Source organism: Coregonus lavaretus (assembly GCF_964263955.1).
Source record: "Coregonus lavaretus genome assembly, chromosome: 1".
Taxonomy (NCBI): Eukaryota; Metazoa; Chordata; class Actinopteri; order Salmoniformes; family Salmonidae; genus Coregonus; species Coregonus lavaretus.
The window spans coordinates 69,602,569-69,614,641 of record NC_139988.1 but is presented as its reverse complement, the minus strand read 5'-3'; the positions used below and the strand labels follow the sequence as shown (position 1 = coordinate 69,614,641).

Sequence of the window (12,073 nt, the reverse complement as noted above, 5' to 3'; positions counted from 1 at the left end):
TTGTGTTATCTTTGACTAATATTTAAATTTGTTTGATGATCTGAAACATTTAAGTGTGACAAACATGCAAACAAATAAGACATCAGGAAGGGGGGAAACACTTTTTCACACCACTGTGTATATATATAGAGATAGATAGATAGATATAGTTCCAGTCAAAGGTTTGGACACACCTACTCATTCAAGGGTTTTTCTTTATTTTTACTATTTTCTACATTGTAGAATAATAGTGAAGACATCAAAACTATGAAAGAACACATATGGAATCATGTTGTAACCAAAAAAGTGTTAAACAATTCAAAATATATTTGAGATTCTTCAAAGTAGCCACCCTTTGCCTTGATGACAGCTTTGCACACTCTTGGCATTCTCAACCAGCTTCATGTGGTAGTCACCTGAATGCATTTCAATTAACAGGTGTGCCTTGTTATAAGTTAATTTGTGTAATTTATTTCCTTCTTAATGTGTTTGAGCCAATCAGTTGTTTTGTGACAAGGTAGGGTTGGTATACAGAAGATAGCCCTATTTGGTAAAGGACCAAGTCCATATAATGGCAAGAACAGCTCAAAACAGTCCATCATTACTTTAAGTCAGTCAATACGGAAATGTCAAGAACTTTGAAAGTTTCTTCAAGTGCAGTCGCAAAAACCATCAAGCACAATGATGACACTGGCTCTCATGAGGACCGCCACAGGAAAGGAAGACCCAGAGTTACCTCTGCTGCAGAGGATAAGTTCATTAGAGTTACCAGCCTCAGATTGCAGCCCAAATAAATGCTTCACAGAGTTCAAGTAACAGACACATCTCAACATTAACTGTTCAGAGGAGACTGCGTGAATCAGGCCTTCATGGTCGAATTGCTGCAAAGAAACCACTACTAAAGGACACCAATAAGAAAAAGAGACTTACTTGGGCCAAGAAACACGAGCATAAGAAGAAGAGACACGTGCAATGGACATTAGACCGGTGGAAATCTGTCCTTTGGTCTGATGAGTCCAATTGTGAGACGCAGAGTAGGTGAACGGATATGCATATGTGGTTCCCACCGTGAAGCATGGAGGAGGAGTGATGGTGTGGGGGTGCTTTGCTGGTGACACTGTCAGTGATTTAGAATTCAAGGCACACTTAACCAGCATGGTTACCACAGCATTCTGCAGCGATACGACATACCATCTGGTTTGCGCTTAGTGGGATTATCATTTGTTTTTCATCAGCACAATGACCCAATACACACCTCCAGGCTGTGTAAGGGCTATTTGACCAAGAAGGAGAGTGATGGAGTGCTGCATCAGATGACCTGGCCTCGACAATCACCCAACCTCAACCCAATTGAGATAGTTTGGGATGAGTTGGACAGCAGAATGAAGGAACAGCAGCCAACAAGTGCTTAGTAAATGTGGGAAGTCCTTCAAGACTGTTGGAAAAGCATTCTTCATGAAGCTGGTTGAGAGAATGCCAAGAGTGTGCAAAGCTGTCATCAAGGTAAAGGGTGGCTACTTTGAAGAATCTCAAATATAACATATTTTGATTTGTTTAACACTTTTTGGTTACTACATGATTCCATATGTGTTATTTCATAGTTTTGATGTCTTCACTATTATTCTACAATGTAGAAAATAGTAAAAATAAAGAAAAACCTTGGAATGAATATGTGTGTCCAAACTTTTGACTGGTACTGTATACAGTAACAGTAATTATTGTCATTCAGCATTTTGTGTTGTGAGGGCCAGATTCACGTCATTCACTTGCATCTTTGGGCTCCCGAGTGGCGCAACGGTCTAAGGCACTGCATCTCAGTGCTTGAGGCGTCACTACAGACCCCCTGGTTCGATTCCAGGCTGTATCACAACCGGCCGTGATTGGGAGTCCCATAGGGCGGCGCAATATTGGCCCAGCGTCGTCCGGGTTTGGCCGGTGTAGGCCGTCATTGTAAATAAGAATTTGTTCTTAACTGACTTGCCTAGTTAAATAAAGGTTAAATAAATAAAACAATAAAATCTTTGCGCCATTTTTTCACTCTCTGGAAGTTAAAACCAGAAAAGGCAAATAAAAAGTGGGTGATAATCAAGATTACTATGTAACAGCTCTGTTTGGAAGTTTTCATTCTCTTCTGCAAAATGGCTGAGAATGTGCACTGGTGAGAAAGCTTTGAGTAAACCTGGTATTCTTCCATGTTCAGAGCCATACCTTTAGTCTGCTCATCATCCAGCACTTTGTCCCCATACATCCACCATCTAAAGAAACACAAAGAAAATAAATAATGGTTCTGAAATTCTCTGAAAATGTAGAGAAACCAATTACTTCTCCGGCCATTCGGGTACAGTTTTTTATCAACTGACGACCTGGCATGCATGCGGGAAAGCACTCAGCTGAAAAAAGATTCTCGGAATAGCCCGAACATAATACCTGGCAGCAAATGGAGACTGTGATAATCAACTTCAAAGAGGACTAAATTATAGGGACAGGCTAATAACCCCAAAGACGTAAAATATTCTCTTCTCTATTGAGGCACTCAGGACTTTTCCAAATGGTACTATTGCTATGGCAATGAGTAATACCATGACTATGGTAACTATCAGTCCGGTTTTCCCCATTCAGAAGAGACGTGTATCACCATGGCGGTCATGGAGTTCACTTTAGTAGTTTCGCCTCAAAACCTGCCGCTTGATTCCCCCCAAAACTCTGCAGATTGGATCCCCCAAACCCTGCAGATTGGTTCCCCCCAATAGCCTGCAGATTGGTTCCCCCCAATAGCCTGCAGATTGGTTCCCCCTAATAGCCTGCATATTGGTTCCCCCTAATAGCCTGCAGATTGGTTCCCCCTAATAGCCTGCAGATTGGTTCCCCCCCAAAAGCCTGCAGATTGGTTCCCCCCCAAAAGCCTGCAGATTGGTTCCCCCCCCAAAAGGCTGAAGATTGGTTCTCAAAAGAGACTCACTTGGTCCCCCGGGTGGCGAGGATGGTCTCCCCCTTGTGGAGGCCGATGCGTGGCTCCTCGGTGCAGGGAGTCCTGAAGAAGGTGTTGAGGCCCTTGCTCAGTGGGCAGCAGGCTCCGTTGTAATCCTCCACTACCCGGTACTGAATCTGCTGGCCGAGCCACAGGATATAATATGATTATTATACCATAATGACCATAACATCAAAACTTCAACATTTAAAAGTGGATTATAGCGACGTACTACTTAAAAATATGATGCAGAAGTGGCTTCAAAAAGGGATGCCAACGTAGTCAGCGTTTGTAAGGTACAGCGCATTCAGAAAACATTCAGACCCCTTCCCTTTTTACACATTTTGCTACGTTACAGATTTATTCTAAAATTGCTTGGAATTTCTTTTTTTCCTCATCAATCTACACACAATACCCCATAATGACAAAGCAAAAACAGGTTTGTAGAAATGTTGCCAAATTTTATATATATTTTTTTAATCACCTGAAATATTACACTTACATAAGTATTCAGACCCCTTACTCAGTACTTTGTTAAAGCACCTTTGGCAGCGATTATAGCCTCTAATCTTCTTGGGTATGACGCTACAAGCTTGACATACCTGTATTTGGGGAGTTTCTCCCATTCGTCTCTGCAGATCCTCTCAAGCTCTGTCAGGTTGGATGGGGAGCGTCGCTGCACAGCTATTTTCAGGTCTCTCAAGATATGTTTGATCGGGTTCAAGTCCAGGGTCTGGCTGGGCCAATCAAGGACGTTCAGACTTGTCCCGAAGCCACTCCTGCGTTGTCTTGGCTGTGTTCTTGGGTCGTTGTCCTGTTGGAAGGTGAACCTTCGCCCCAGTCTGAGGTCCTGAGCGCTCTGGAGCAGGTTTTCATCAAGGATCTCTCTGTACTTTGCTCGGTTCATTTTTCCCTTGATCCTGACTAGTTTCCCAGTCCCTGCCGCTGAAAAACATTGTCACAGCATGATGCTGCCACCACCATGCTTCACCATAGGGATGGTGCCAGGTTTCCTCCAGACGTGACAAAAGGCATTATTGCCAAAGAGTTCAATCTTGGTTTCATCAGACCAGATAATCTTATTTCTCATGGTCTGAGTGTCCTTTAGGTGCCTTTTGGCAAACTCCAAGCGGGCTGTCATGTGCCTTTTACTGAGGAGTGGCTTCCGTCTGACCACTCTATCATAAAGGCCTGATTGGTGGAGTGCTGCAGAGACGGTTGTCCTTCTGGAAGGTTCTCCCATCTCCACAGAGGACCTCTGGAGCTCTTTCAGAGTGATCATTGGGTTCTTGGTCACCTCCCTGACCAAGGCCCTTCTTCTCCGATTGCTCAGTTTGGCCGGGCGGCCAGCTCTAGGAAGAGTCTTGATGGTTCCAAACGTCTTCCATTTAAGAATGATGGAGGCCACTGTGTTCTTGGGGACCTTCAATGCTGCAGAAATGTTTTGGAACCGTTACCCAGATCTGTGCCTCGACACAATCCTGTCTCGGAGCTCTACGGACAATTCCTTCGACCTCATGGCATGGTTTTTGATCTGACATGCACTGTCAACTGTGGGATCTTATATAGACAGGTGCGTGCCTTTCCAAATCATATCCAATCAATTAAATTGACCACAGGTGGACACCAAACGAGTTGTAGAAACATCAAGGATGATCAACGGAAACAGGATGCACCTGAGCTCAATGTTGAGTCTCATAGCAAAGGGTCTGAATACTTACAGTACCAGTCAAAAGTTTGGACACACCTACTCATTCAAGGGTTTTTCTTTATTTTCACTATTTTCTACAGTGTAGAATATTAGTGAAGACATCAAAACTATGAAATAACACACATGGAATCATGTAGTAACCAAAAACGTGTTAAACAAATCAAAATATATTTTAGATTTTAGATTCTTCAAAGTAGCCACCCTTTGCCTTGATGACAGCTTTGCACACTCTTGGCATTCTCTCAACCAGCTTCATGAGGAATGCTTTTCCAACAGTCTTGAAGGAGTTCCCACATATGCTGAGCACTTGTTGGCTGCTTTTCCTTCTTGGTCAAATAGTCCTTACACAGCCTGGAGGTGTGTTTTGGGTCATTGTACTGTTGAAAAACAAATGATAGTCCCACTAAGCGTAAACCAGATGGGATGGCGTATCGCTGCAGAATGCTGTGGTAGCCATGCTGGTTAAGTGTGCCTTGAATTCTAAATAAATCACCAACAGTGTCACCAGCAAAGCACCCCCACACCATAACACCTCCTTGTCCATGCTTCTCGGTGGGAACCACACATGCGGAGATCATCCGTTCACCTACTCTGCGTCTCACAAAACACGGCGGTTGGAACCAAAAATCTCAAATTTGGTCTCATCAGACCAAAGGACAGATTTCCACCGGTCTAATGTCCATTGCTCGTGTTTCTTGGCCCAAGCAAGTCTCTTCTTATGTGTGTCCTTTAGTAGTGTTTTATTTGCAGCATGAAGGCCTGATTCATGCAGTCTCCTCTGAAAAGTCGATGTTGAGATGTGTCTGTTACTTGAACTCTGTGAAGCATTTATTTGGGCTGCAATTTATGAGGCAGGTAACTCTAATGAACTTATCCTCTGCAGCAGAGGTAACTCTGGGTCTTCCTTTCCTGTGGCGGTCCTCATGAGAACCAGTTTCATCGTAGTGCTTGATGGTTTTTGCGACTGCAAAGTTCTTGACATTTTCTGGATTAACTGACCTTCATGTCTTAAGGTAACGATGGACTGTGCTTATTTGAGCTGTTCTTGCCATAATATGGACTTGGTCTTTTACCAAATAGGGCTGTCTTCTGTATACGAACCCTACCTTGTCACAACACAACTGAATGGCTCAAACGCATTAAGAAGAAAATAAATTCCACAAGGCACACCTGTTAATTTAAATGGATTCCAGGTGACTACCTCATGAAGCTTGTTGAGAGAATGCCAAGAGCGTGCAAAGCTGTCATCAAGGCAAAGGGTGGCTACTTTTTTGTTACTACATGATTCCATGTGTGTTATTTCATCGTTTTGATGTCTTCACTAATATTCTACAACGTAGAAAATAGTAAAAATAAAGAAAATCCCTTGAATGAGTAGGTGTGTCCAAACTTGACTGTCACTGTATGTAAATAAGCTATTTCTGTTATTATTTTTTTTATAAATTCTAAAATAAATTCTAAAAACCTGTTTTTGCTTTGTCATTATTGAGTAACGTGTGTAGATTGATGAGGAAAAACAATAATTTAATCTATTTTAGAATAAGGCTGTAACATAACAAAATGTGCAAATGGGAAGGGGTCTGAATACTTTCCGTACACTGTATATAGACATTTTCAGAATGAATGGGGAAATAGAATAACATTATATTGTCTGGAATACTGAAGACACTGCTAACAAACATTCACCTAACTAGATGAGATTGCAAATATTTCACCACCCATCAATACATACGAGGTCTTTGAACCAATGCCACCCACTGCTGTCTGAACAGGAAAATGTCAGCTACTTACACTTCTCACCCGCTTGTCAGCTTTTTGTTTCAGTTGCTCAATCTAGAAAGCGAACAAACACAAGAGAATGGTTTATCATTGAAAATGCCAAACGTCACAAGTCTGTTAAGTGTGACAACCCATGTTCCGATGGTTCAGCTGGGTTGGAGTATGGCGCTAGCAATACCAGAATGGTGGATTTGATTACCAGACGGACCACACATACTGAATTCCATGTGTTTTCTTACAACAACAACATTTATTATATCTACATATATCTATTTCAGCCACACCCGTTGCTGACAGGTGTATAAAATCGAGCACACAGCCATGCAATCTCCATAGACAAACATTAGCAGTAGAATGGCCTTACTGAAGAGCTCAGTGACTTTCAACGTGGCACCATCATAGGATACCACCTTTCCAACAAGTCAGTTGGCCAAATTTCTGCCCTGCTAGAGCTGCCCCAGTGACCTGTAAATGCTGTTATTGTAAAGTGGAAACGTCTAGGAGCAACAACGGCTCAGCCGCAAAGTGGTAGGCCACAAAAGCTCACAGAACGGGACCACCGAGTGCTGAAGCGCGTAAAAATAGTCTGTTCTCGGTGGCAACACTCACTACCGAGTTCCAAACTCCCCCTGGAAGCAACGTCAGCACAACAACTGTTTGTCGGGAGCGTCATGAAATGGGTGTCCATGGCTGAGCAGCCGCACACAAGCCTAAGACCATGCGCAATGCAAAGCGTCGGTTGGAGTGGTGTATAGCTCGCTGCCATTGGCGCAGTGGAAACGCGTTCTCTGGAGTGATGAATCACGCTTCATCATCTGGCAGTCCGACAAACAAATCTGGGTTTGGCAGTTGCCAGGAGAACGCTACCTGCCCGAATGCATAGTGCCAACTGTAAAGTTTGATGGAAGAAGAATACTGTTCTGGGGCTGTTTTTCATGTTTCGGACTAGTTTGGGGAAGGCCCTTTCCTGTTTCAGCATGACAATGCCCCGTGCACAAAGCGAGGTTCATACAGTAATGGTTTGTCGAGATGGGTGTGGAAGAACTTGACTGGCCTGCAGAGCCCTGACCTCAACCCCATCAAACACCTTTAAGATGAATTGGAACGCCAACTGCGAGCAATACCTAATCACCTAACATCAGCGCCTGACCTCACTAATGCTCGTGGCTGAATGGAAACAAGTCCCCGCAGCAATGTTCCAATACAGTGGGGAAAAAAGTATTTAGTCAGCCACCAATTGTGCAAGTTCTCCCACTTAAAAAGATGAGAGAGGCCTGTAATTTTCATCATAGGTACACGTCAACTATGACAGACAAAATGAGAATAAATAATACAGAAAATCACATTGTAGGATTTTTTATGAATTTATTTGCAAATTATGGTGGAAAATAGGTATTTGGTCAATAACAAAAGTTTCTCAATACTTTGTTATATACCCTTTGTTGGCAATGACACAGGTCAAATGTTTTCTGTAAGTCTTCACAAGGTTTTCACACACTGTTGCTGGTATTTTGGCCCATTCCTCCATGCAGATCTCCTCTAGAGCAGTGATGTTTTGGGGCTGTCGCTGGGCAACACGGACTTTCAACTCCCTCCAAAGATTTTCTATGGGGTTGAGATCTGGAGACTGGCTAGGCCACTCCAGGACCTTGAAATGCTTCTTACGAAGCCACTCCTTCGTTGCCCGGGCGGTGTGTTTGGGATCATTGTCATGCTGAAAGACCCAGCCACGTTTCATCTTCAATGCCCTTGCTGATGGAAGTAGGTTTTCACTCAAAATCTCACGATACATGGCCCCATTCATTCTTTCCTTTACACGGATCAGTCGTCCTGGTCCCTTTGCAGAAAAAAAGCCCCAAAGCATGATGTTTCCACCCCCATGCTTCACAGTAGGTATGGTGTTCTTTGGATGCAACTCAGCATTCTTTGTCCTCCAAACACGACGAGTTGAGTTTTTACCAAAAAGTTATATTTTGGTTTCATCTGACCATATGACATTCTCCCAATCCTCTTCTGGATCATCCAAATGCACTCTAGCAAACTTCAGACGGGCCTGGACATGTACTGGCTTAAGCAGGGGGACACGTCTGGCACTGCAGGATTTGAGTCCCTGGCGGCGTAGTGTGTTACTGATGGTAGGCTTTGTTACTTTGGTCCCAGCTCTCTGCAGGTCATTCACTAGGTCCCCCCGTGTGGTTTTGTGATCATTTTGACCCCACGGGGTGAGATCTTGCGTGGAGCCCCAGATCGAGGGAGATTATCAGTGGTCTTGTATGTCTTCCATTTCCTAATAATTGCTCCCACAGTTGATTTCTTCAAACCAAGCTGCTTACCTATTGCAGATTCAGTCTTCCCAGCCTGGTGCAGGTCTACAATTTTGTTTCTGGTGTCCTTTGACAGCTCTTTGGTCTTGGCCATAGTGGAGTTTGGAGTGTGACTGTTTGAGGTTGTGGACAGGTGTCTTTTATACTGATAACAAGTTCAAACAGGTGCCATTAATACAGGTAACGAGTGGAGGACAGAGGAGCCTTTTAAAGAAGAAGTTACAGGTCTGTGAGAGACAGAAATCTTGCTTGTTTGTAGGTGACCAAATACTTATTTTCCACCATAATTTGCAAATAAATTCATTAAAAATCCTACAATGTGATTTTCTGGATTTTTTTTCCTCAATTTGTCTGTCATAGTTGACGTGTACCTATGATGAAAATTACAGGCCTCTCTCATCTTTTTAAGTGGGAGAACTTGCACAATTGGTGGCTGACTAAATACTTTTTTCCCCCACTGTATCTAGTGGAAAGCCTTCCCAGAAGAGTGGAGGCTGTTATAGCAGTGAAGGGGGAACCAACTCCATATTAACGCCCATGATTTTGGAATGAGATGTACGAGGAGCAGGAGGGTCATTCTACAGATTCGGTGACATTTCAGTATTGTCAGTGTCCCAAGATGTACTAGTGTTATAACTTGTCAGAACATTTATCAAACTACACTTAAATTACAACATTTCAAAGTTTTACATGTTTTTAATATGGAGTAGAGAATATGATTTTAAACAGAGATGAATTTCAATACTTATATGTTTGCTTTTCTTAGGAGTATTAAGAATTTCGCCTGTCCCTATTGACCATCATGCAAATGGCGTGACTCATTTTGAGTACACAGTGTTAAATAATAATGCTTTTTTTTTGTTAAATTAATTGTATATGCCCCCTTATTATGCATAATCCATTTTCTCAGCATAAGACATTTTATTTTCTGAGAAATTCAGGCTTTTACCCCTGTCCTTGTATTTCTTTCAACCCCGTAACGCAACAATACCCCCACTCACAATTAAATAATGGTTTGATCCTGTGGACATCATTTATGAGGAAGTGACATCATACAAGTCTTCAGAGAAGCCTGGTGTGACAAGTGGTAAGCTGCTCTCTCACTTTTTATAAATATTTCATGTTTTTTAAGCACATATGGGCTTTGTCAATCTCAGGTATTCAACTCTGTTGGGGGGGGGGAATTCATAGTTAAGATTTTACCAAGAATTGTTTTTATAGCTATGAAGTATAACAATGTATTTTGTTGAATAAGGCCATGTGGCACACTGCTAGCTGCTAGCATCCCGAATTAGCAACAGATTAGCACAAAATCTTCAACCCTGTCACATTCAACCCCATCACATTTTTCAATGTTACGGGGTTGAATGGCTGTTACAGGGTTGAATAGCTGTTAAATCTTAGCAATATTTAATGTATATTGCTTAATACCAATCATATTTTCTTGTTGAATGTTTGTTGTTTACGGTTTTACAGTATCAACTAAAAGTACGAGGAATTTTTGAAAATAATAACTTTAAAAAAGTGACAATTAATTTGTTCTCTCTCCTATATACATTGACATATTTAGGAGTATTATCTGCAAGTTCATGTTCATTTTACTACATAGTGATTAAAAGGATACAATATTTAGTCTTGAAGAGTAAGCAGGTCATTTACTTGACCTTGACCTACAATTTCAGATTCAACAATGGAAAAAACAGCAGCAGAAAGGAAACACACATAGAGAGGAAGGTGAGGGACATCCGCGCGCCGGTGGTCAGGTAATTCTCCTGGAAATGTAAGATCTTTAAGACACGAGGTAGTGGTGGTCATGGACACACAATCAACAGAAAATAAAGTTTTGTTGCTTTAAAGCATAATTTGGTAATGCATAAAAAGACTAGAGAATGTAAATGAAGACTAGTCTAAAAAGACATACAGTATACTGCCTTGGCAACTGGTGCGTGAGGGGTTCATGTTCACTAGCCGACTGGTTTGTACTGACATATTTAGGAGTATTATCTGCAAGTTCACGTTCATTTTACTACATAGTGATTAAAAGGATACAGTAATTAGTTTTGGAGAGTAAACTGGTCATTGACTTGACCTTGACCTACAATTTCAGATTCAACAATGGCAAAAACAGCAGCAGAAAGGCAAAGAGAGTACAGGGCAAGAAGAAATGCTGATCCAGAACGAAGGGAAAAGTACCTCAGGAGTGAACGCATGAGATGGACAAAATATGTTTTAGCAGGAAAGAAGAAAGGAATAGGAGATCTAGATAAGAGAGGTCAAAAGATGAGGAGAAAGGGATGGAGAAAAGCGAAGGAGCGGCAAAAGCAAAGGGAAATGGCTGTTAATACTATTGCCACCCCTCCACAAAGTCCTGATAGAGACGTGGTGATGTCACATGAGCCCACAAGGTTAGGAAAAATATTGTGTGTGTGAGAGAGAGAGAGAGAGAGAGAGAGAGAGAGAGAGAGAGAGAGAGAGAGAGAGAGAATAGGAGTGCAAAGGAGTGCATACAAATATTATTTCTGGTAACTTTGTACACTATTTCTTCAAAACTGCTTAGACATATTCACATTGTAATATTATCCTTAACATTTATTTATACTGCTTATGAACTTACCTTGTTATGATTTGATACAATAAATAAAATTGAATTGTCTATTTGTTTGTTTTAGACAATCTGTGAAGGGGAAGAAAAAATCAAGAAAGACAAAAGACAAATTGAGAAAGCAGGTAGCTGATTTACAGAAATGTCTTGATGAAGAAAGGAGGGCCAAAGAAAAGTACAAAAAAAGGCTCCAGCGTTTAGAAAAGAAGACTTCGTCAAAATCCACAGCTGTACCAAGTGATGTCAGAAGATCTGCACTGCATCACACAGCACTCGTTGCTCAAATAAAGGAGCATTATAAAAATGCAAAAACTGAACGAGAGAAGCAAATTATATCCAGAGTAGTGGCAGGTAACATTATTAAGAAGTATAGACTGCAATCATTTTCAGAGTCTGCTTTGGGTTTTTCAAAGAAACGCTGGAAGCTCACAGGCAGTGTATCTACATTTCAAAGAAAGAAAATCTCAAACTTTGTGGACATCAAGAAGAGGGTGAGGGATTTCTTCACACGTGATGATATCAGTAGAATGACCACTGGCAAAAAGCAAACTAAAACAAAGAACAAACAGAAGATGCAGAAGAGGTTCCTCCTTGACACGTTGAAAAATCTGCATAGGAAGTTTCTTGCAGAGAACACAGAAGAAATTTCATACTCCATGTTCAGCCGCCTCCGGCCTTTCTGTGTGGTTTACCCTTCCCTTGCTGATCGG

General features: G+C 41.8%; 1 protein-coding gene across 2 annotated transcripts in view; it reads right to left on the bottom strand.

The window, feature by feature from the left end:
• zdhhc6 (zDHHC palmitoyltransferase 6) overlaps positions 1-12,073 on the bottom strand; it is a 29,657-nt gene that overhangs the window by 7,670 nt on the left and 9,914 nt on the right. The window contains exons 8-10 of one of the 2 annotated variants that reach the window (XM_084163325.1): positions 6,450-6,491; positions 2,939-3,087; positions 2,188-2,234 (exon numbers count right to left, since the gene is read on the bottom strand). In XM_084163325.1, coding sequence (XP_084019451.1) covers positions 2,188-2,234; positions 2,939-3,087; positions 6,450-6,491 — 238 coding nt within the window. The remainder of the gene's footprint in view (positions 1-2,187; positions 2,235-2,938; positions 3,088-6,449; positions 6,492-12,073) is intronic. The other variant, XM_084163326.1, reaches the window with a different exon arrangement.